Genomic DNA, 25609 nt, shown 5'->3' with positions numbered 1-25609 from the left:
AGACCCTTCGTCAGGATGAAGGGTCTCGGCCCGAAACGTCGACAGCGCTTCTCCCTATCTATGCTGCCTGCCCTGCTGTGTTCCACCAGCTTTTTGTGTGTGTTGTTTGAATTTCCAGCATCTGCAGATTTCCTCGTGTTTGCTCTTTTTCCAAGTCATAGTTCTTTTGCAAACTGCATCAGGTTTTCCTTCAGGATTTCTCTGTATTTTGCTGCATTTATTTTACCCTCTACCTTCACAAGCCTTCCAGGGCCTGCTGTAGTGAAGCATCCCCACAGCATGATGTAGCCACCACCATGCTTCATGGTAGGGATGGTGTGTTTTTGATGTTCGGTGTTTGTCTTATGCCAAACATAGACATACTGATGGCCGAAAAGCTCAATTTTGGTTTCATCAAATCTTAGAACCTTCCAGCTGACTTCAGAGTCTCCCACATGCCTTCTGGCAAACTCTAGCCCAGATTTTGTGTGCGTTTTTTCAACAGTGGCTTTCTCTTTGCCACTCTCCTATAAAGCTACAACTAGTGAAGTACCTGGCAACAGTTGAATGTGCAGTCTCTCCCATCTCAGTCACAGGAGCTCGTAACTCCTCCAGAGTTGTTACAGGTCTTTTGGTGGCCTCCCTCACTAGTCTCCTTTTTGCATGGTCACTTGTTTTTGAAGATGGCTTTCCCTAGGCAGATTTGCAGCTGTACCATATTCTTTCCATTTCTGATTGACTTAACTGTACTCCAAGAGATAGTCACTGACTTGGAAATTTTCATGTATCTCTCTAGACGTGCTTTTGAATAAACTTTACACAGAGTTGCTTGGAGTGTTCTTTTGTCTTTGCGATGTGGTTTTTAATCAGGATACAGACTTGCCAGCAGTTGGACCTTCCAGATACAAATGTATTTTTTTACTACTGTTAGTTCTCCAAAAACAGATCTCCATTTAACTAACTGACTTCTAAAACCAATTGGCTGCACCATTGATTTGATGTGTCATATTATAGAGGAAGAATATTTATGCAATCAATTATTTTGTTTTGTATTTGTAGTTAGTTTAGATCGCTTTGTAGAGATCTGTTTTCACTTTGACGCGAGTCTTTTTCTGTCGATCACCGTCAAAAAAAGCCAAACTAAATCCACTGTGATTCAGTGTTGTAAAACAAATCAAGAAAACTTCCGAGGGAGGGTGAATACTTTTTATAGGCAGTGTACATGAGACAAAGTTAAGAGCTACATGAAGCTTCTCCTTCCACCCAAATGGGCTTGACTCTAAATTAGTTTTGCATTAAATTAGCTGAATTGCAATTTATCTGCTATTTTCACTGGACAAGAAATCCAAATATAACGTTGACGTTAATTGCAACGTGGATGAAGTATAAAATGAGGGAATTTTTTTAGACTCAACGTGAAGTTGCTGAGTTAATGTTTGGTGTACTGTGTACAGTTTTACTCACCAAATTGAGAAGGAATGTTCTCATAATGGCAGCAGTTCAAATTCCCTGGGTTGGGCATGTTAGTCCTGTTTAGATTGAAGCATAGATAATGAAATATGAGCTTAAAATCTGTAATATTGTGGGCTGTAATAAAGGAGATATTGGGAGGATGTTTCAGTGGGTTTTGCAAGCCCATTGCTCTCAACCTTAAATGGACTTTGTTTGAAAATAACAGGAGATACTGAGGGGCATTTTGGAAAATTCGATTTTCATGAATATTGGGAGTGTATTAAGGACAATCTGCCAGTCTAATTAGTAAAATCTGCAGTACAAACAAGCCAACTGCTTATTGCGTCTTCCTGCACTTGTTCAGCCATTCTCATTGTGGTCTATTCACATACTCTTCTATTGTATTCACCCGCTTCATGTTTACTAGTTTCCACCTTGCTACACTTGTCATATCAACTATTTGAAGTAATAGCCTCATTCTGTCTAGGTGAAGGGTCAATGGTCCTTGAGATGGGTGAATTTTATCCATTTAGTTATAAGTAAACAAACACTTGGTCACTGACCCTTAGTTGTACCTTTTGCAACTTTGGACAAGAACCTTTTGGCACCATTTTTGACCAGCCTTTGAATGAAATCAGACCTGAAGCTCAAGCTTTTGCTTACCTGCCATCAAAGCCATATACACAGAAAAGTTCCTGAAAAAGAGCCAGTAACATCATGAAAGATCCTTTTCACATGCTTATTGACAGTTTGGAAGTAGTTTGTTTAAAATAAGACTCCTTTTGCCTGGAAGAAAACGTTCTGACTTGTAATAGACAAACAACTGGCAATTTGCATTCATGGTGATACCAATTTAAAGTTTGGCTCTATAAATTTTATATTCTAGTGATGCACAGTAGTGCATCCTAACATGTTACATCACTGTGGTACTGAAACTACACAGCGACTACAGGAAGGCTCTACAGCTGGTAGTCAAAATGCCCAGTAAGGTAGGGGAGAGAGTTCAAATTGGCAGGTGATGTGCAAGAAGCTGGGAGGCCTCTTTCAAAGTTTGTGGGAATTTCTTGGGCAAGGCTGGATTTCTTCAGTGGTTGATGACTGCAGTCCTGATTCTGTATTAGTTGTTTGGATGGCTATGACAAGATTGCTAAGAAAGTTTCTGAGGGAAGCAATAGTGGAATGATAGTCCATAATATTTTAACATTTGGGTGTCAACTTTAATATGCATTCACTTCCTGACAGTGTCAGAAACTATTATGAAAAGCAGTGCATCTATTAAATATGCATTGGCGCCCCTTTCTGCTGTACATGAATACATGTCAAACTTTAAATTCTGTATATTAAAGTTCATGGGATGTAGGTTAAAAGCTCAGCTCATTGTTTGCAAAGATAATGTTAATATTTTTTGAGATTTATGTAATTTCTGTGGTTTGTAAATCCTTGGTCAAACAAGACAGTTGGCCTTTGGGCTGTTAAAGCTTCCCAAGAAGTTCACTTTAATAGTGAAAGGCAAAGTAGTTATCACAAGCCTCTAAGGTACAGTTCCCATGAAATTAAGACTTTTTGAATACATCAGTTGTAATTTGTTCCATGTTTATTTATAAGCTTTTCAGAGATTATGTGATGAGGCAGAATGGAGTTGTAGATAAGCACTACTGTGCTGCTGGTTTATGTCATGTGGCAATAGGTTGCTTTGATATGATGAATCCATTGAATGTCCACAGTTTGGTATTTGTTCTGTCCTCTTCTGCTGGGAGCTGTTTTGTAATGTAGGCTTGTGGTTACTTGGACATCTCATTATCCCCCAACTTATTTTTTTAATCATTAACTAAAATTAGTAACTTCAGTTTGTATTCCATTTAACTCTTTTTGTAAAAAAAAAAGTTGAGATGAGCCCTTTAGAAAGTGGTTTTGTGTAACTTGGGTCATCAGCAATGTGCAACTGCATCCAGCAGGAGGCACTGTTAAAGTGAGTTGAGTAAATTGCCCTTTAGCCAGTACAGAGAAGACCCAAGTGTGCAGGATCAGGTTACAGATATTAGAGTCGCAAGTAGATGAAGAAATCCACCAGAAAGCACACGAGTCCAATTATCACCCATTACTGTTAATTTTAAGACTAAAGTGCCTGGCATTGATGTTTTTAAAGCACTTTTATTCACATACATCCTTGATTCTACTTGCCAATGAGAGATTTTATTGGAAGATTAGTTATACAACTTTGGTCTGTTGGAAGCTTGCTAATCTAAGAAAACATGAGAGAGTGTGACTTAAAGGTAAAATGGACTAATTCAGGAATTTGGGTAGACCAGGAGCAATGGAAAAGATAGATAGATACTTTATTCATCCCCATGGGGAAATTCAACTTTTTTCCAATGTCCCATACACTTGTTGTAGCAAAACTAATTACATACAATACTTAACTCAGTAAAAAATATGATATGCATCTAAATCACTATCTCAAAAAGCATTAATAATAGCTTTTAAAAAGTTCTTAAGTCCTGGCGGTTGAATTGTAAAGCCTAATGGCATTGGGGAGTATTGACCTCTTCATCCTGTCTGAGGAGCATTGCATCGATAGTAACCTGTCGCTGAAACTGCTTCTCTGTCTCTGGATGGTGCTATGTAGAGGATGTTCAGAGTTTTCCATAATTGACCGTAGCCTACTCAGCGTCCTTCGCTCAGCTATCGATGTTAAACTGTCCAGTACTTTGCCCACGACAGAGCCCGCCTTCCTTACCAGCTTATTAAGACGTGAGGCGTCCCTCTTCTTAATGCTTCCTCCCCAACACGCCACCACAAAGAAGAGGGCGCTCTCCACAACTGACCTATAGAACATCTTCAGCATCTCACTACAGACATTGAATGACGCCAACCTTCTAAGGAAGTACAGTCGACTCTGTGCCTTCCTGCACAAGGCATCTGTGTTGGCAGTCCAGTCTAGCTTCTCGTCTAACTGTACTCCCAGATACTTGTAGGTCTTAACCTGCTCCACACATTCTCCATTAATGATCACTGGCTCCATATGAGGCCTAGATCTCCTAAAGTCCACCACCATCTCCTTGGTCTTGGTGATATTGAGACGCAGGTAGTTTGAGTTGCACCATATCACAAAGTCCTGTATCAGTTTCCTATACTCCTCCTCCTGTCCATTCCTGACACACCCCACTATGGCTATGTCAGAGTGTGCGATGTGAAGAAAAAGATATTTTTGAAATAAAACATAGTTTTGCATCTCAAATATCTCGATTTCTAGACTACTTTAAACTTCATAAGAACCTGCCAATTTGCTCAAGATCAATGTGGTGAGAACTGGGTCAGTTCATTGATAAGGAATGAGTATTGTTGGGGCACAGGATCCCTTTATTTTGACAGTTTTTTAGTCGAGAGGCATTAGACTTGTACTGAGCAGGAATAGAACACTGGCATTTACTTTCCTGTCTTTCCAGGATTCTTCAAGCAGACTTTCTCAATTTTAGTAGTATCTTAAAATGTGTTTAACATTTGGGCAAGTGAGATGCATTTGAATTTAAAATCTTGCTGCCAGATTTCAGCAGGAAATCAATTTCATTAGAGATGATTAACTGCCTTCCAGAGTGTTTAACTGTTTCCCAAATCTTCTCAAGTGTTTGTCACAAGCTGCCATTTCTGAATGGTAGGAAGAGAAGGAATGTACAAATAACTTTTGCAAGCTTCTATTTAATCAGATGGTTTGCTAGAATGGACCTTCTGCAAATATGCTGCTTTTGGTTTGTGCAGTTAATGCTTTGAAAATCATGCTACATTTAATCCTGTGTTGGATAAGCATGCTGATGACCAGAGAACAATTATGATGTCCCTGTGCAGTTGTAATTCCTGATTGCGTTTTTTCCCAAAGCGGTGCCTCTTTGATTCATACCCTATATTGAGCTTGATTTAAAAAATTCATCTCTGCAGTTGGTTTCTTCCAGTTTGTCACTGATCTAGATTGCTAGGAGGGTTTCTTGGCAATCAACCCGAAACCTGTATCCTAGTTGTTTTCAGTTTTTTTCCCCATCAAGTTCCTTGGGACAGTGGTAAGCATTTTAAAGTTGGCAGTTTGGGTGCTGGGGGCATTGAGGTTGTCACAATTTTGTCCCTTAGTAGAATGAAAAATGTTGAATTTTGATTAACTTGCTGCCTCCATTTGAGATGACTGGTTCTGAGTGCAAAGTACTGTTATTGATGTGTTCAAGATGAAGGAAGCTTGTATTGGGCACTAATTGACTAATCCCTCTGAAGCTGTCCTTTTGAAAAGACTTGCTTTGATGTAATGTCCTTAAAGAACTGCTTGGAGATATTCCCAGCTAAGTTTTATTACTATAATGCAAGAGCTACAGGAAGTGCCCACAGTTGTTAATGATCACATTTACCTGTCTAGTGATTAAGGAATGAATACTAGACAGGATATCAGGGGTAATTCACTTGTCTGGGAAAGTAATGTTTTGAGATGTCATTTGTGACAGCATTGGTTAATAGCTCAATTAAGATATGGCATCTGGGTAACATTTCCACCTCCAATCTGCACCCCCCCCCCCCCCCCTTACTGCTGCTGAATCTCAGGCTAGAATTCTTTGGATAGGATACTGCATTGGGACTTGAACTTAGCAACCTTCGATTTTTTTTTTTTGAAACCAAAAGTAAATCTTCCAATCCAATTAGTCTGGACTCTCAACACATAATTCTCAGGACCAATGGCACTTGTGCCTGAGGTGTTTCAACTCCTAACTGGCCACAAACACCAACCCCACTCTCTAATTAAATAGGACACCACAGCAGCATAATAGTGTATTACAGGTAGGGGTGCCGGAGTTCTTACCAGTGTCCTCTGGAGAATGCATGGGTTTTCGCTGGGTGTTCTGGGTCCCTCCCACAGTCCAAAGATATATTGGGTCATTGTAAATTGTCTTGTGATTGGGTTAGGGTTAAATCAGGGTTGTCAAGGGTTGCTGGGCAGTCTGGCTCAAAGACAGAAGGGCCTATTCCACACTGTACAGTGCCTCTAAATAAATGGTGCTAGCCCAGTGTGCTTGCAATAGTATCTGTAAGTCCAGGGCCATCCACAGAAATAGGTGGAATACCAGAGTAGTGATTGCATAAAGCAAAAGTGATCTATTGGTTTCTTCAAATTGATTTCTCCATTTTAGACACGTTGGCATGCCGAAGGGATTACTCAGACTTCAGAATGGTCTGAGCTGCTCTAATCTTGAGCTAGATTCCTCTAACTTTTTAAATGCTTTGTTTATGAAAGGTATTTTTGGGTGTGGCAAGTTTAAAGCTGAATACCAGATATTCAGGCAACAGGGCTCTTCTATTAATGAACTGCAGTGTGATTTATTACAACTGGTACAACTTGGTGAACATGATTTGTCTTAATTCTATTCTGTTTGTCCTGAAACAATCAATAATGAAGTAATGCTGGTGTATTATTTGGTTTTGGTACTGGAGGTCCTGGATTTGGGAAAGTCCAGGAGTGCTGCTAAGCATGGCAAAAGTATTCAAGATTGTATGCAAGTGGCCAGACCAGATTTTAAAGGTCTGTTTTTTTTTTTAAATTGTACCATGGGTTCAGTTGATAATGGTAAAAAAGTTCAAGACCACTGACAGTATCCATAATAGATTATTGAAACAACATTAACCAGTCCTCTTCCCTCAGTATCTGTTTAGTATACAGGTCTTTTTTTCCAAATGGGACTTCTCATTAGGCCTGGAGAATGCTGGAGAAATTGGTGTTCCACTTTCTGTAGTGGAGTGCACTGAAAATTTTTTGTCACAGATTTGTCTTTGCTTTCACATTTCACTGTTTGAAAGTGGATCTATAGTATTTCCCCCTTGGAGCTAAATATATTGAGAGGTAACTTATTTGCCTAAGTGCACAACTTCATTTTGTTAACTTGGATAGCATTAGCCAGGCTAGTCTTTGTTATTCCCAAATTAGTCATGATTTCAGTAAGGTTAATTTGTCATGGTTTGAATATGCATGGATGTAGTTTGGCATTGTTGGACAAGTTCATAGTAACTTGTCCAAATTTCAAATTGATTTTGCTTTGAAGAAAAACTTGTTCCTGAATTCTGTAGATGGACTTTGCACAGCAAAGTGCTGTATAACATTCAAATAGTGTTTTAGCTGTTCAATATTAAATGGATAGCAGGCAAAGACTTTGCTCTTTGTATTTTAGTTCTTGGCTATGTACTAAATTGAAAGTGTTTGCATTGATATTTTAAAAAATTGAGTGAGTTGAAATGTTTTTAAGCTATTTGATTTTTAAAATGTAGTTAGTAACTTGTAACCCTGCTATTAAGATCTTTTTTGCTGTCAAACATTGGAAAGAAAGGAAGCAACAGATGTTGTAGCAGACTTGTAAACTGAAAACAGCATTGCTTGCCGAAGAAATTGTACATGTGCCACATTCTGGTTGTCACAACCTCCATTACTGATGCAGGAAGACTAACGAATCAGATTCGAGCTGTTCGTCCATGAAAGTCATCTTTTAATTCTTGCCAGGATGAGGTAACTCTTATTGGAGTATAAAAGTATAAATTTTGCTGTGTAACCAAAACTATGTAGTCAGTTTTGAAACTTGCTATTTGTTATGCATGTACCCAATTTAGTAGGAGAATGAAATCCTAAGAATGTAGAAGACAATGGTGTGTTAATGAGAGGTAGCCAAGAGATGTAGATTAGAACATGATTAAGTCAATGGGTAGAAACAGTAGTGGCAGGATGTACGTGTGATACGCAACTATAGACCGATTGCATATGCTAATGCAACTGGACCAGGAGATTGCTATAAAGAATGCTGTGTCCGGAGATCGGTGGGCAGTCAGCGACTAGCTCAATGACTGTCTCAGCTTTGATTTGCAAATTAAAGTTTAATACTTCTTGAAGAATCTTCTGCGTCTCCTGGTCGTTTGTGGGGCACAAAAAACCACGACAAAATTGGCGATCGCGGCAGGACCGGAAAGAGACCCGCGGAAAGGAAACGGCAGATTGGGGACGCTTCCCAGTCCTCTAGGGACCCCCACAAGGCTAACAGAATTAAGGGTGCACCCAAACAAAAGGTAAGCGCTTTTTGCAACAATTTGGACTAAGAATTCTGTTGGCTTTGGGGAGGTCTTGGAGTCTCAGAAGTGTGGAACCACTGCCGAAGTGTCTCTCCGGTCCAAGAATCTGGCAGAATTGGGGGTTAACAGGAGGCTCAGAGGATTGATCAAGAACACTGCAGTGAGGGTAAGTACAAATAAGTTAATAAGAAGTTAAGTTAAGAAAAAGTCCACGTGGTGTTGGTAAATCCCTGTGGGTACCGCTTCGTATGAAACGAAGGGCTGAACGGGCAGGGAAAGGAAAATAGAGAAAATCCTCATGGATACCGCCTTAAGAGATAAGGGTCTGAATAGACGAGGTGCAAAGAGCAAGTTCTGTGGGTACCGCTCTGAATAGAGGTCTGTACGGGCAGAACAGAATAGACTAGGCATAGAATTAGAGTAAATAATATTATCCAGTAAATGAACTGTGAATCTCTGAAATACCTTTAAAAAGAGAGAATAACATGACAGGTAAAGAAACAGCAGTAGAGATTCTGAGCAAAAAATTCCCATTAAATAAATGAGATCACAAAAACGTCAGAAAAATGGGAAAAAAGAACCAAAAACCTGGTCACAAAGTGGCCAAGAGAAGGAACGTTTAATGTAAGTTTGTGCGAAGAAATGGAGGGACTAATTAAAAATTACAAACCACGACACTCTCAGGGTGGATGAGCAACACCTCATTGTGCCTGGGTAGGCTCCAACCTGATGGCATAAACATCGATTTCTTCTTCTGGTTCCCTCTATTTCCCCACTTTTGCCTCTTCTCGATTGCCAATTACCTCACTGGAGCCCCTTCTTCCTTTTCTCCTATCGTCCACCCTGACAGATTACTTCCTCTCCATCCCTTTACCTTTCCCACCCAGCTGACTTACCTATCACCTTGCTGTCCTCCTCCTCCTACCTTTTTATTCTGGTGTCTTCCCCCTTTTTGGTCATGAAGAAAAGTTTCAGCCCGAAACGTTGATTGTATAGTCGACCCTTCTTATCCGCGGGTTCTGCATGCGCGGATTCAACCAACCGCGGATCAGGAAAACCAGGAAGTTCTCTCTCCAGCACTCGTTGTTTGAGCATGTACAGACTTTTTTTTCTTGTCGTTATTCCCTAAACAGTACAGTATTAACAACTATTTACATAGCATTTACATTGTATTAGGGATTATAAGTAATCTAGAAATGACTTAAAAGTACAGGCACTCCCCGGGTTATGAATGAGTTCCATTCCTGAGTCCGTCTTTAAGTCGGATTTGAAATCGGAACAGGTACATCTGGTATTATTTAGTGTCAGTTAGTCAAATGTTTTTCTTAGTATATAGTACATATTTTACCTTTCTATGCATATAAAACACTTAAGAAACATACGTATTTCAATAATTAAACCACTGCATTGCTTAGTAATAATTGTAGCTTTTGTCGGGTCGGGGCCTTTCACATGCTCCATTAAAATTGTTCCGATCGTTGACAGACTGTAGCCAAACACTTTTCCAATGAACAATGGCATTTCACCTCTTTCCGATTGCTTTATTACTTCCACCTTATTTTCAATCGCGATTGTGATTATTTTCGTGAACAGAAACACCGCGGATTCAGAGCTACGCTGGGTCCTAATGCCCACCGCTCCGAACATCGTAAATAAAGTCCGGGGTTCCGCTGCGTCCTAAAGACCACCAGGTTAAATAAAGAACTTGAACATCAGCGATTTTTGGTATCCGCAGGGGGTCTTGGAACCAATCCCCCGCGGATAAGGAGGGCCGACTGTATTCATTTCCATTGATGCTGCCTGACTGAGTTCCTCCAGCTTTTTGTGTTGATTTGGATTGTGATTTCCAGCATCTGCAGAATTTCTTGTGTTAATTGACTGCAAAGTGCTTTCAGATGCTCTGAAAGCCCCCTAGTGCTGTAAGAAGGAAGTCCTACAGTGTCGATATATACTGAATAAGATGTTAAATAATTCCAGGCTGGTATAGTGTTGTGAGATCTTTCTGAACAAGCTATTGGCCCTGATTTTGTTTTTTTTAAGAGATATAACGTGGTAACAGGCTCTTTTGGCCCAATGAGCCCATACTGCCCAATTGTATCCTTGTGACTGATTAGCCTGTCTGTCTTTGGGGTGTACAATCAGAGCACCCCAAGAAAACCCTCGCGGTCATGTCGAGCATATAGACTCCTTGCAGACAGTAGTGGGAATTGAACCCTAACCATGCTATTGTACTGCCTCATAAATATTTATTGCTCTCTTAATATTTATCCTTCCTCACTAAAACAGATCATTGTTACTAGTGTAAGAAGTTCCTTAACTAATTAGATACCATTCTACTTAAATTACAACAGTGATTACATTGCAGTAAGTTATATGGATGTAAAGGTAAAACTGCAGATGCTGAAATAACTGAAAAGTTATTTTTGGATCAAATACCCTTCAGAACTGAGAAAGTTGGTCTCTGTAGCTTAGAAAGGGTTGGTGGTGGAGAGGAATAGCAAGCACAAATAACCAGTCCTGATACAAACAGAAACTGATACTGTGTCCCAGGTATGTTTCTCAATTTGTTGAGTCTCTCAATTGTGCAGGAGGCTATAAACTTCAGTGTAGGAAGGTGAATTCATATAGCAGGCAACAATTCAATTCACTTCCTTATTCTAAATCCAGTTCCTCCTGGCAGGACATATCATTCACAAACCCAAATCCAGACTCTGGGAACGGACTTTCTAATCTGACCTTTGTCATAGCAAGGTACAATCCTGTGGATAAGAAAAAGATTCATGGTGTCTCAGCCACATGAGAAAAATAATTCTGTGGGAATCCTTGGTCCACCACTGCTCAGTGGAGGTGTGTGGGATGATATTGAGAACCTTGTTCATAGATCAGCATGTCAAAGGTTGGTGTACCTGGTGGAGCAAGTGCATCACACACCAGTCAAGCAACTACAATACCACTCAAGGTAGTGTGTAGCTTTCTCACTGGCCCCATCAGTCTCTCCAAGAGAAGACAATTATCACATCAGGTGTGACTGGGATGCTGTTTTTTTTATTTCGCCTCCTTGTAATCTCATAAACTGAAGTAGTCAATTACATATGCAGCTGTATTGTAGTATCACATGTGAACATTTGTGGGATTGTAGAGACGCATCAAGTGGCTGCTTCTGAATTCTCTCCACAAAGCTGTTAAAGGGTTCCACTTCAGTTATTTCCCATTCAGTGTTACTTTAAAGAACTACCACTTGTATCTTTGCCTGCTTTTAAAAGCATTTTTTTTTCAAACATGAGCACAGTTCCTTCTGCATTACCCTGCACATTTATGATGTGTTGCACAACTTCAGTTGTCTGCATAGTCTAGTTGTCGTTTTTTTTTATTGCTGGTACGAACAGAATTATTCCTGTAGTATCTTCTGTAGCCTTTAATCATCCTAGGATGTTGCTGTTGCCAGTTGTTAGCTCTGTCAAGTGTTCTGTAATGTAGCTGTGAAGAGGCTTTGTTTATAAAATCAATTGTTTCACATATATTCAGATGCTCATTCCATAGATGCTTCCTTTGCCTTGTCCCACGTTTTGATCTTGACCTAGTAGTGAGCAATGTATGACTTGTGCACGTACATGCTTATCTACCCAAGTGTGAGTACATTATATTTAAGGGAAAATTTCAAGCAGTAAATGGTCTGTGTGCTGCTTTCCAAATCTTGTATTGTGCTGGAAAATTCTTGGAGCAGTACTTAGAATACTCAAACGCTCGTCTCCAACCAACTCTTCAGTTGTAATATTTGCATAAACTGCTTATGGAGTGATCTCAGAAGAATCCATTTAGCCTTCAGTAATTAGATGACTAAAACTTAAACTAGCAAACTTGTCTGCCTTTTGTTTTCAGTTGATGGTCTTGTATGCACTAATTTGCAGTCTGCTGTCCTGTTCTTGAGCCTTAACTTCATAGATCCTATTGATATTCTTTAATAACTGAATTTTCTCAAATTTCTGAAGAACTTTGAGCTGGGCTGTGTAGTACAGTTGTCTACGATGTCAACTTGCAAAGCAGTGCATAACGTATGTGCTATGGAGTCACAATATTCTGCAAGACATCTTTTTCTTAGGGCAGTATTTGAGTTTGTTGGATGAGTATTCAGAGGATCATTGTTGCCGGTCATGTGTGTGCCTGATTCAAAAGTAGTTGCAGCTAAAAAGTGTGGAGAGTCCTGAGATTGGAATCTAGCATTGCGCTTTTACTCTAATGCTTCAAATTGAAAGCATTTTTTAAGTACAAGTTGTATTTTCACACAGATGCTTTACTGCTTGAATTTTTCCCACAAATGTGGAATAAGTACTTGAAGACAGTTCTACTCACGTAAATTGTTAACACTGAGCCAAATACTCGCTCTGACCAGAAACTGGATATAGAACTGGAATTCAAAATTGCAAATATGAAGAATCTTCAAATTAATTTGTAACAGTGAATTTAAAAGAATAATTCTTGACTGATTATAGATAGCAAAATCTATGGACCTAAGATGGTATTATGTAAAATTTTGTAATCTGTACTTCGGAGTAACGTGCCTCTCATCTAAAAGGGAAAGGAATGCACTTCCTTTTTTAGCCTGCAGAGCAGAGTATTGCTGACTGTTTTGGAAGTGAACACAAGTTTCCATTAATAAGTTGATTTGAACTGTTCACTTTGGACTAAATGGTACCTAGATGCACAAAGTGCAGTCAACAGCCCAGAGTTTAACATTCAGTTTATTCTGTACTTTCCAATGAGTTATTTTAACTTCAAACAAGCTATTTAGCTATGTGAATATAGATACCTACCACTCTTGTAAAAGTGGTGAAATCTGCTACAGTGGTCATTATAGTAGCATATTTATTTGTGCTGCGATGTGGAAACCTGGTACAAGCTCTGTGCTCTAGTGCCAGTGATCAGATACAAAACTCCACTCCTGCTGTGGTGCTGAGAACTGATTGCAACCCTTTCCTGTTGACTCCTTGTCCTCTGTCCTTGGCTGCTAAGCTGGAGCCCTAATTTACTGAATTCCTAATGGTAAAGAGATCAGTGATCACTGATATAAAGTTGTGCAGCCAAACAAGTATGGGAGATGGCTGCTTCAGGTTCAACAGGAGATGGAGAGATGCTGTAGGATTTGGGCAGTCTGATAGTTACTCCTGTGGCCCACACTCTTGTCAGCAAGGGTAATCTAGATCCACCTGTACTTTCCCCAATGTGTCCCACACTAGTCCTCTGGCAGATTTTTGACATTGGAGCAGACTGTTCGTTGTGCAAACGTGCCAACGTAAGGTTTTGTTCTATGATCCTTGTGGACAACAGTAATGGCTGGGATATACACCAAATTCCCACCATGCACCCTATCAATACCTGATTGACTGCCATGATCCTGCCATCAATTGCTGCTGGTAGATGATCTTGAGGTTCAACAAAAGGACCTAGTCAGGCAATTTTGGGAATACACTGGCTGATCTAATTTAGTGTTCAGGTCACTTGAATCAAAAAGGTGGCATTTCCTGTGCAGCATGTAAACTTATTTGTGGTTCAACTTTCTCATCTTTCTGTATCCCAAAGAGCAGTAGGAGTAAGCAGACAAGACACTAGCAGTATTTTTCCATTTGGTTCTGTGCTGTTGGTGTGGGTTGAGGATCCCTGTGCAATGCTGTCCCATTAATATGGTTGGGGAGCAGGCTGTCATTTAAACTAGTGCCTGCATTTTCTAAGCCTAACGTCAGACTTCATTTAAAGCAGGAATGAAGTTATGTCGAGTATGGTTGTATCTTGTATGGGGATGCAGTTTTGTGACTAAATCTTGAAAATGGGAATAAGCCATTTGCAGATGTCTATTCTATATCTTTTCAATTATTTCCAAAGGGAAACATGACAGCTAACTTCTGCATACATAGCAAGTTCCACAGTATCAGTGTGAACTGACCAGTTAATCTGCTTTCATTAATCTGCATTGCATGTTAGATTGGCCCAAACTATGGAAAAAGTGTTCTTAAAAGTGGGAGCATTGATTCCTCAGTTAACATCTCTTGCTGTATTGTAGTGTTAGCCCAGGTCTGTAGTGGAATTTGAAACCACATTCTGACTTGGCCAGTGTACGGCTTTGTTTTCCTCTTTTAGGTTTCTGATTTGGTGTGAAATGGCTTGCTGTCATGTTTGAGGGATGTAGAAGTTTTTCTGTTCAAACCTTTCTCAAAATATAACTTGGAGTATAAAATAAAATAATAGAGCTTATTTTTGCGGTTTCTAAGTATATGTCACCATGTACTACCTTGAGATTCATTTTCTTGAAAGCATTGACAGGAAAATTTAAAAACAGAATTTGTGAAAAGCTAAAGGACTGACAACCAATGTGCAAAAGGAGGCAAATGGCAAATAAACTATTTAAATATATACTGTATCTAGTGACATGTATTGTATATAATATGCACTAAGTTGAGTTGAACTGACAAGCAGAACAAAGATCAAATGAACCCTTAATATTTGCTCAAACAACACACACAAAATGCTGGTGGAACACAGCAGGCCAGGCAGCATCTATAGGGAGAAGCACTGTCGACGTTTCGGGTCCCCCCTAACATATCCCTGTAGAAAGAGGAAAAAAGAATGCCTGGATATCGGAAGATCCCCACATGCTCCATGGAGTTCATAATAGCTTTAGTATATATATTTATTTCTTTCCCCAAATAACCAATAATTTTATCTTCGGAGCACCTATATATTTAATCCTATCTTTTGTAAATAAGGGTGCCAAATTTTCAGAAATATTTCATATTTATCTCTTAAATTATAAGTATTTTTTTCAAATGGAATGCAGCTAAGCTATATCTATTTTCATTTTAATGTATGTTAAAATTGGGGGGACATCACGTGATGACGTAGGATCGAGACGCAGGGACCCAGCTCTCCCGTAAAAAGTTAATAAATTAATGTTTAAATGAAGAAAAGTTAGTCAATACTTTCTAAAAGTTACTTATAAACGACTCCGGACTGTGTCAAGCTATGCCTCAAAGAAGGAAGATGAAGAAAACTAATACCGGGAAGACTACGCAAGTTGGAACAAGAACAAGGCCCACGTCTACCGAGGAACCGCGGTCTCAGGTACATTATATCACCGGCGATACGGAACAGGAGACTGTGGCAACATTGGCCACAGGAAAAGACCACCGTGAGCTGCGCAAACACGAAGGATGGAGCATGCGCAAACGGGAGCAACAAGAACTACAAAACCCAGCTACCACTGCAACTGAAAGTGATAGCGAATCGGAGGGAGAGTCAAATCTCTCGGAAGGATCAGCTGAAGAAGGAGGCAAAAGTCCTAGAAATATAGAAAAGACTTTGAGGCAAATAATGTGTAAATTAAACACATTAAAAGTAATTAAAAATAATCAAAAAATACTCGAAAAAAATGACCAATATGGAGACTATGCTTGATAAAATGGCAAAGAGACAGGAAAAAATGGAAAAAAGAATTACGGACTTGGAAACTACAACGGAAGATATGGTTGAAAGAATGGACAAAATGGAAAAGGAAAATACTGCTTGGACATCAGAAAGAAAACAATTTATGGAAAAAATTGATAAGCTTGAAAATCTCAGTAGACGAAATAATATTAAAATTGTTCGACTTAAAGAAGATATAGAAGGAGAAGATCCAATAAATTTTTTTCAAAAATGGATCCCTGAAAAATTGAAAATGGAAAGAGAAACTCCAATTGAGATTGAAAGGGCGCATAGATCTTTAAGGTCAAGACCTCGAGCTGATCAAAACCCACGATCAATTTTGATAAAATGCTTACAATACCAAGACAAAGAAAAGATCCTGAAGGCCGCTGCCCAAAGTGCCAAAAATAGAAACGGGCCATTGATGATAGCAGGGAAACCAGTTCTTTTTTATCCGGATATAAGTTACAACCTGTTGAAGAGAAAGAAGGAATTTAACCCAGTGAAAAAAGCCTTATGGGAAAAGGGTTATAAATTTACAATGCGTCATCCAGCAACACTGATAATTTTTTTGGAGGAGGGAAAATTTTTTTTTTCCGATTATCGAAAAGCGGAGGAGTTTGTACAAGAACTTCCATCTATTTGCTAATTACACATAGAGGCTTCCAAACGTAATGGATTAAAGATGAAGATAGACCCAAGGAACAGAAGTGATGGGACATTTATGGATATTATAGAAGAGAAGCAAAATTTTAGAAATACTAAATGAGAACAGTATTTTTTTTCTCTTCTTATACATATACTGTAGATGTCGGATTATAAGCCGCTACTTTTTTCCCACATTTTGAACAGCTTTGAACACTGCGGCCTTTACTACAGTGCAGCTAATGCATGATTTTTTTTCATGCCGCCAAAAACATTTTGCCTCGTAACAGTAGACCAATAAAATTGATGAGTAGTTCAGAGGTCCAATGAAATTGTACGATAAATCAAGCGCACTTTCACAATTAAATTATTGTAAATCAGTCATTTGTACTCACCCTCATCAACATGGAAAACACTCGAAGAAAAGCATTGTGCTGCCTTTATGGCAGTTATTTAGTTTATAATATTTTCGCTTAGTAATTCATTTGTTAGTTAAAGTTAGAAGTGTTTTAACTATATTTGTTTTCTGTACTACATCCCGGGTTGCTATGACGTCACACCCGGTTTCGCCGCGTCTTGTGGGAAATACCGGTTTGCGATAAACGGGAAGGCAGGGGGCGAGCGGCGGAGCGGCGGAGCCAAAACGCTGCTTTTAAGTTAAAGGCGATCAATAACTTTTCCTGGTAGGCTGCAGTATATATATTTTTTACCAGTCGTTAGGAGATATTGGAATGTTGTTCAGTAAAAAAGTATACACAACGTATATTTAAAAGTAGCCGCGTTACAGGCACGGTTCGAAAAAAAGCATTTGCAATATGTTATTTGTTTATGTTACCATATGGATTTAATTAAAAGTTAAAAAATCCTCACGTGTAATATCTTTCTGTGTAAATATCTCATATTACAACGTGGGACACCTGCGGCCGAAAATCCGGTGCGGCTTGTACAAGTACAAAATTGATTTTATTTCTAAAATTAGAGCCAGCGGCTTTTAATCAGGTGCGCTCTGTAGTGCGAAATCTATGGTACTTTTTTATGTCGCATGGGGCTGGGAGGCTGTGGATCGAGTTACTGCGGGATTCACGTGTGTAATCATGGCGGTTGCCATGACCCGTACAACGGAGGGGGGTAATGTTGTGTTTTTTTTTTCCACAACATTAGTAGGGGGGTATTTTGTTTTTTTTTCTTTATATTTTAATTTTTTTCTATTTTTTTGCCTGGATGATTGGTGGGGACACACATAGCAACATGGAGATTTTTATAAAGATTTCCCAGGATACCACGTAAGTGGAAAGATTAGGTATTATTATAGATTGGAGTAATATAATTTAAAAAATGACTAATCTACTAAATTTTTTAAGTTTTAATGTTAATGGGCCAGTAAAAAGAAAAAGAATTTTAACATATTTTTTAAAAAAATGAGAACTCCGTGGGGCATGTGGGGATCTCCCAACATCCAGGCATTCCCTTTTTTTTTCTTAATTTTTTTAATAGGGATGTTAGGGGGGAGGGGTTAAGGGGAGGGGGGCTGGGTAACACTTTTTTTTCATACACTTATTCTGTAACTATTTAAAAGCAATAAAAAAAGTTTTTTAAAAAATGTATGTTAAAATTCTTTTTCTTTTCACCAGTCCATTAAGCCCATTAACATTAAAACTTTAAAAATTCAGTAAATTAGTCATTTTTTAACAGGGTTACTCCAGTCTATAGTAATACCTAACTTTTCAACTTTCGTAGTATCTTGGGGGATCTTTTTAAAATTCTCCGTGTTGCTATGTGTCTTTCCCCCCTGATTGTCCAGGCAAAGAAAGAAAGATTAAAGAAAAATAGATTATAAAGAAAAAAATAACAAAATACCCCCTACTAATGTTGTGAATTAAAAAAAACACAACATTACCCCCCTCCGTTGTACGGGTCATGGCAATTGCCATGATTACACACGTGAATCCTGTAGCAATCGATCCGAAGTTCCCCCAGCTCCCCCGTAACATAAAGTATATATAAGAGAGGAAAAAATAATATCACTACTCTCGATTAATATTTCTCAAATTTTTACCTTTCTCCCTTGTATCATATAATTAAGAATATATTTAAATATTCTTCTGTCCTTAAACATCCATCAGCTTCATTCACTGTCCCTGTCTTCATCTTTAATCCATTTCACTTTTAAATCTTTGGCTGTGGTTAGCGAATATTTGGGAGTTCTTATGCAAATTCTTCTGCATCCCGATAATCAGTAAAAGATCTTTTTCCGTCATCCAAAAAAATGATCAGGGTTGCCGGGTGACGCAATATAAATTTATAACCCTTTATCCATAAAACCTTTTTCGCTGGGTTAAATTCCTTCTTTCTCTTCAAAAAGTCATAACTTTTATCAGGATAGAAAAGAACTGTTTTCCCTTCTATCATCAATGGCTCGTTTCTCTTTCTGGCACGTTGGGCAGCCGCCTTCAGGATCTTTTCTTTATCTTGATATCTTATGCATTTTATCAAGATTGATTGTGGGTTTTGATCAACTTGAGGTCTTGATCTTAAGGCTCTGTGAGCTCTTTCAATTTCAATTAACTGGGTTCCTTCTTCCATTTCCGGAATCCATTTTTGAAAAAAATTTATTGGATCCTCTCCCTCTATACCTTCTTTAAGTCCAACAATCTTAATGTTATTTCGTCTGCTAAAATTTTCAAGTACATCCACTTTTTCCAACAACCATTTTCTTTCTGATGTCCAGGCAAAAATATTATCTTTCATTTTATTCACTCTATCAATGGTGTCTCCCGTTATTTCTTCCAAGTTTTTAATTTTCTTGTCCATTTTGTCCTGTTTTTTCATCATTTTATCAAACATAATCATATTTTTAATATCTTTTTATTACTTTTAATGCTTTTAATTCATACATTATTTGCACCAAAGATTTTTTTCTCCAATATCACCTCCAACCTCTTCCTGTTGCTCTTCTTTGTTTGTCTCTTCATCTTCGTCTGATTTATCCAGAGAATCTGATTCCACCTCATATTCACTGTCACTTTCAGTTCCGATCATAGCTGGGAATTGTAGTTTGGGTTGCTCGTGTTTGCGCATGCCCCTTCCTTCTTGTATGCGCAATTCCTGTTGCTCTTTTTTTTGGAATTGGTTGATGTTGCAGCAGTTTCCTGTTCTGTATCGCCGGAGGTAAAATGCACTTTCATGGCAGCCGGCCTTGATTCTTTTCCAACTTGTGTTGTCTTCAAAGCAGTAGTTTTCTTCTGCTTCTGTTTAGGAGACATATCTTAAGACAATCCTGAGTAGTTTATAAGTATTTTTTTAAAAAGTATTTACTAACTTTTCTTCACTTAAACATTATTTTACTGTTTTTTTACGGGAGAGCTGGATTTCCACGTCTCGATCTATGTCATCACGTGACGTCCCCCTGCAGTTTGCCAGTTGAGCAAAATTAGTATCTCTAGCAGCTAAACAGTCTTCTCAGTTTCAGTCAGTCACTTAGAGATGGAAGAGACTTCCATCTAATGCTAATTATAGCCTTATTTAGTTAATCTAGTGATACAGTGCAGAACGGGATCTATCAGGCCAATAAGCAGTGCCACCCAGCAACCCACCTATTTAACACTAGCCTATCACAGGACAATTTACAATGACTAATTAACACACCAATCAGCAAGTCTTTGGATTGTGGGAAGAAGTGGAACCACCCGGAGGAAACTCGTGGGGCCATGGAGAGCGTACAAACTCCTTACAGACACCACTGGAATTGAACTCTCAGCTCTGCCTCCCTCAGCTGAAATAGTGTTGCGCTAACCACTAGCTACTGTTTTGCCCTTTTTTGAGCTTGGTGCTTAACAGCCACTGTTAAAAGTACAACTGCAAATTTATACATAAGTTTCCCCAGGCTCAAATGTGATGACTATATAGTTTAGTCTATGGCAGTATTAGTCAGTATGCTAGGAAAGACTGCCTTAATTCCTTTAATTTATCGTTGTCATCTGTCTGATGGTAAATAGAGCCTGGATGTAACAAGTACTTGAAATTTGGTAATCCAGCAGTGCAGTTCCTGGTGCTCCTGTGAAATGTGAGGCTAAATTGTGGAGTAAGCCCACAGTCTCGTGAATGGACAACCATACAATCCATTGAACCATGGCTGATAGAGTAAACTGGCATTCGGAAGGAAATTTCCTACTTTTCCACTCATCCTGTTTGTGGCTTGATGAAACCTGGCAACTGGCCTTTTCTGCTTTGAATGCATCTGAATATTTTAGTTGACGAGCTGTTGGTCTTAGAAATATATTGACACAGTCTATCCATTCAAAACAGGGGATAAGTTTATCTGTTGACCTCCAGCTACTCTGGACAATTAGTTCATTTTTCCCATTTTATTTAATGTGGTTGCAATTATCTGTGGATAGTTTGTTAGTAGGTTACTGCCTGTTAATGCCATCAGTGTTTAAGGCAGCAATGGAGGTACTCCATCTGTCTGTCCTTGGCCATCTTCTCTATTGTGTCCCAAGTGTGGTTCTGTCCCTACAGTATGGTGCCAAGTTGTCTTTGGTATCCCATGTTTCCTCCACCCTTCAATGATGTCTTGATGGAGTTTGCCTCTCTTCTCATGATGTGCCAATCCACATTTAGCATTTCCTCATGGTGATTGTCGCCATGTCTTCTTGATGACACTGAAGAGAATAGAGCATTGTTGGAGATTATTTTTGGCTAGAAAATATGTAGGGTCTTCTGGAGGTTCATGGTGTGGAATGGCAGCTTGGCAAGGTTGCTCTGTCGTACACCAGCATTCTGACCCATGCAAGAGGGTGGACAGAACACAGCTCTGGTATGCCTTCATCTTGGTGTGGATGCTGTACTTGGTTGGTCCCCATATGTTTGAAGATGATCTTAGCTTTGAATCTGCACTGGATTCGTCCTATACTGCTGAATGATGCTGCCCAGGTAAGTGAATCTGCCTGTGCTGGATAAATCAAAGCCATGTTCCTCGATGACAGAAGGACACTCTACATTGTGGGTCCTGGTCTCGGTCTTTCTCTGGCTGACTGAGTCCAGCCTGTCCACCAGAAGTACACAGGTACTGAGTTGTCTTTTGCTTCTGCTGGTATGTGTGATAGTAATGCGAGGTCATCTTCAAAGTCAAGGTCTTCTAAAGTAGCCAATAATGCCTCTATCTGTCAGCCACCAAGTTAAATAGTATTTGTCTTCAGTTCAAATTGCAGTTTCAGACTGTGCTGGTGAAATTAGCATAGATACTCTGGATAAGTGGGATAATTTTGGAATGGATCCCATATGATTTGACAATTTGCCAGGGGCTATCCCTGTTACTGCCTTTTCAAAGTCTATGATATTCATACAGAATTGTCTGCCATTTGTGCACTGTTCTATGTTTCACAGCGTGAATGTGAATAGTTTGTGTACTTAGTAAAACTGGCACTATTTTGGACACAACTTTCAATGTTAATGAAAATAGGTTTGTATAAGCTGTAAAACTCAGGTTTTTCACTATTTTTACTCAAAGCAGCATTTTTTGGTTTAATGTATTGGGGTATCTTTGTATTAAATCTATAACTTTCCTATTTATCTGTGGATGGGGTAAACTCCAGAGGTGATCCTTGATTGGGGCTTGAAATTTGAGCTATTACCTCTGAGCAAGCCAAATCTCGGCTGTTATTTGTACAGCAAAGTTTGGCTAATTGTAACAGGCTGCATGTGTGCTATTTTTCTATAGTTTTTGCAAGCAATTATTGTATTTGGGTGAAGGAAACCTTGAACCTTCAACTATATGTGTAAATACACTTTAAAGCAGTGTTATAGGTTGAGAGCATAACAGGAATTGAAGTTGATTTGGAGTACATAGAATATCACCGTGCGACTTGTATGTTCAGTTATGAAATACTATGTAAACATTTCAAGCTGTTGCATATTACTATGCTTAGTTACTTCATAACACCTTTGTCAGCTCTTGTTCACTAGGCATGGGGCCATTTGGCATTGAATCCTTGCACTGCATTGTTTAGTGGCAAATTACTTTATTAGGCAACTGCTGAAGTTTTCTGAATTTTAACTAATCTTCGTGGGTAAGATCTTGCCCACCAAGATCTGTTAAAATTCAGGAAACTTCAGCAGCTGCCTAATAAAGTAGTTTAGCTGAATATGCATAATTATTTGTATTATGTCCCTTGAATCTTATAAGCAATGATTTTTGCATTGCAGTGAATTTTTGAATAACTGAACAATGCAACTACTATGAGAATTTTAGGAATTCTTCCCCATATCCCAATCAATAGGTTGAATATGACCAAAGAGATAACTGATCATATTTTGGTTAGCTTCTCCATTCTCTCCTAGGGCTTATTTGAGTTTTAAGTATAGTAAAACTATCATAATCCCCGATCTAACTATTTGGAAATCTTTACCACAGCCCCTCTACTGCTTTAATCTGGCTTTCCACTCTCACTCATGTTATACCAGCTATTGTTCTTCCCCCACACACATGCTTCTCAACTTTTCTCTAGCACAAGGGTTCCCAGCCTGGTCTGTGACATAAAAATGGTTGGGAACCACATTGTTTCTCTGGATATCAACATTTGCACTTGTGTCCAGATGCCAAACCAACACTATTAGAAATCACTTGGAAATCAATTCACTTGCTCCTTCTTCCTCATTGCTTTTTGGCTTATTTGGGCCATAGTTCCCACATTATATTTAAAATGACCAGCCCTCATTTCCTGTGCTCCCTTCAAACTTGCAGGTTCACTGGAAAATATACTTTCACGGCACAATGTAGTGAAATGAGTGGGGTATTCAGAGACTAATGGTCCAACAAATTCTTCAGCACCACAGACCTCAACATGTCAGATTGGCTTGCACTGCACAGTAATAGTTCCAGATTTTAATACTGTATTTTCAAGATGTATAATAGAGATCAAAGATTTCCTTCTGAGCAACTGACCATTTACAAAGATCATTTTGTTTTTCAGGTCCCGCGATGGTTCTAAGATTTCGTAATGTTTTTCCGTACGCCCTCCCTGGCGTGTTGGCCCTCTTTGGCTGGTGGTGGTACATCACCCGGAAGAAAAGCCGTGCAAGTAGCTGCAATAAACAGCTTCCTGCTGTGCCAGAGAAGAACAAAAAGATTGGGGAAGAGAATCATGCTACTGTAGAGGAAGGCACGAATGAAACGGTCACTGCTGCCAAGAAATATAACCAGAAGGAAAGTACAGCCAAGTTGCAAGTAGTGCCAACTGTACAGGCTGAAACACTAGGAAAACCAGATATTGCTGCAAATTTGTTCCGGGATGTCAGTGCAGAAAAGAATGCTCAGAAGTTAGTTCTGGACTCATCTCAAACCCAAGAAGCTCTCTTCATGCCCAATGTGCAAGGCCCCATTCAGGTATCACCCAAGCTTGAGAAGGATGGTTACCTCCATCAAATGATGGATAAAACCACTATTGGTTCTTTGGAAACGCGACAATCTTCAGTCTACAATGTTACGAGTTCTCCATTCTCTATTGCAAAGTCTTCTGATAACCTAGAAGCCAAAGGAAAAATTGACAAAACTTTACCAAAACTCACTACAGCAGCTCCAACAGAATGTGAACATCTGGTGTCTGATCACCATTCCATGGAAAGGCCTGAACCAGAAGGTGAAAATTCAGGAAATACAACAGAGCCAGCATGTTTCAAAACAGCACTCAATAGTGTTGGTATTAGTCCCTATTTAATTCAAGCTGGTCTTTGCCAAGAATCTGAGCAGGGAAGCCAATTCAGTAAAGAAGCTTGCTTCACTGATGACAGTGTGTCCACTGAACCAATTGACAAACGAGTTAATCTGGATAAGATTGAAGAGGCTGCTGCAGATTTGATCTCAGAGGTAATAATGGCTGCCAAAGAGGAATTGTTTTCTTCACGGCTGGGTCCTTGTGCAGAGGGAGAGTGCACAACTGGAGTGGAAAATAACAAGCTGACAAATTCCACGGTATTGCCTGTGGCTAGAGATGCACGTGAAGTATGTGCTGAGTTAAGGGAGGTCACTGAAGAGAACTATAAGACAGAAGTAACACCAAAGAGCATGATTCCAAAGGAGAGGGCAGCTAAAGACTTGACTGAAGAGATCTGTAAAGATGAAGAGCAAGGCCATTCCAGAGAGTTAACCACCTCCAAAGTACACGGCAACTCTTTGGAAGAAGCTAATCCAGTAGCAGAAGATTCTGGTTTCGGTGTCTGTCTCTCAGAAGATGGAGTTGATGGAGAATGTCTATCCCAAGACAATGTGGGTCCTTGCAACCAAGAAAACCATAAAGGCTCGTTGAGTAATTGCCAGGCAACCAACGTTCAAAGTGAACTGACTTGCAAGGAGAAGCTTGGAGGGCCAAAGATGTTATCAAGTGAAACTAATGTGAAAGAAAGTGTTTCAAAGGATTGTGCTAAAGTTGCACCTGGGAGCACAAGTCAGGTGTGCACAGAGGAGTTGCAGCCCAGTACAGTTAATGACAAGTCTTCAGAGGAATTGAACATTGTCACAGAGGATTCTGGATGCAGTGTTTGCTACTCAGAAGATGTATCTGGAGGAGATCTGCCACTGAGTCTAGTAGAAAGCACACTAGAAAATACAGACACACTACATAACTCTGTAGCTGGAGAAGATTCCTTGGGGCAGGATCCGAAACATGGACATAAATCTACACTACAGGATGACACTAAACTCTCACATGCCAATGGAGGTCAAGAGGAAGCTGCTGATGGGGCTTCCCACTTTCAGCTTGAAATGGAGTATGATCATTCTGGAGGTAAAATAATAAACTTACCTTAGCAGTAATGTAAATGAGTCTATAAGGTGCTTCTGGTGCATCACGATCTCTTTTGGTCAATTGTCCCAATTAGAATATTCTTCATTCTAGTAGTGTACTCTATCTTTGTGGAAGTGTATGCATAAATCTGGGAAGAGTTAAAATCAAGGAAGTGCTGGTAGGATTGTGAGTCAACAGCAAAACAACCTTTCAGTAAA

General features: G+C 39.3%; 1 protein-coding gene across 1 annotated transcript in view; it reads left to right on the top strand.

The window, feature by feature from the left end:
- akap1b (A kinase (PRKA) anchor protein 1b) overlaps positions 1–25609 on the top strand; it is a 55388-nt gene that overhangs the window by 8281 nt on the left and 21498 nt on the right. The window contains exon 2 of the mRNA XM_073053252.1: positions 23583–25391. Within this exon, the coding sequence (XP_072909353.1) occupies positions 23591–25391 (1801 nt within the window). The 5' untranslated portion in view covers positions 23583–23590. The remainder of the gene's footprint in view (positions 1–23582; positions 25392–25609) is intronic.

Source organism: Hemitrygon akajei, chromosome 8 (genome assembly GCF_048418815.1).
Source record: "Hemitrygon akajei chromosome 8, sHemAka1.3, whole genome shotgun sequence".
NCBI classification, from domain to species: domain Eukaryota; kingdom Metazoa; phylum Chordata; class Chondrichthyes; order Myliobatiformes; family Dasyatidae; genus Hemitrygon; species Hemitrygon akajei.
Note: the sequence above shows the minus strand (reverse complement) of the source record. Positions and strands in the feature narration are given on the sequence as shown.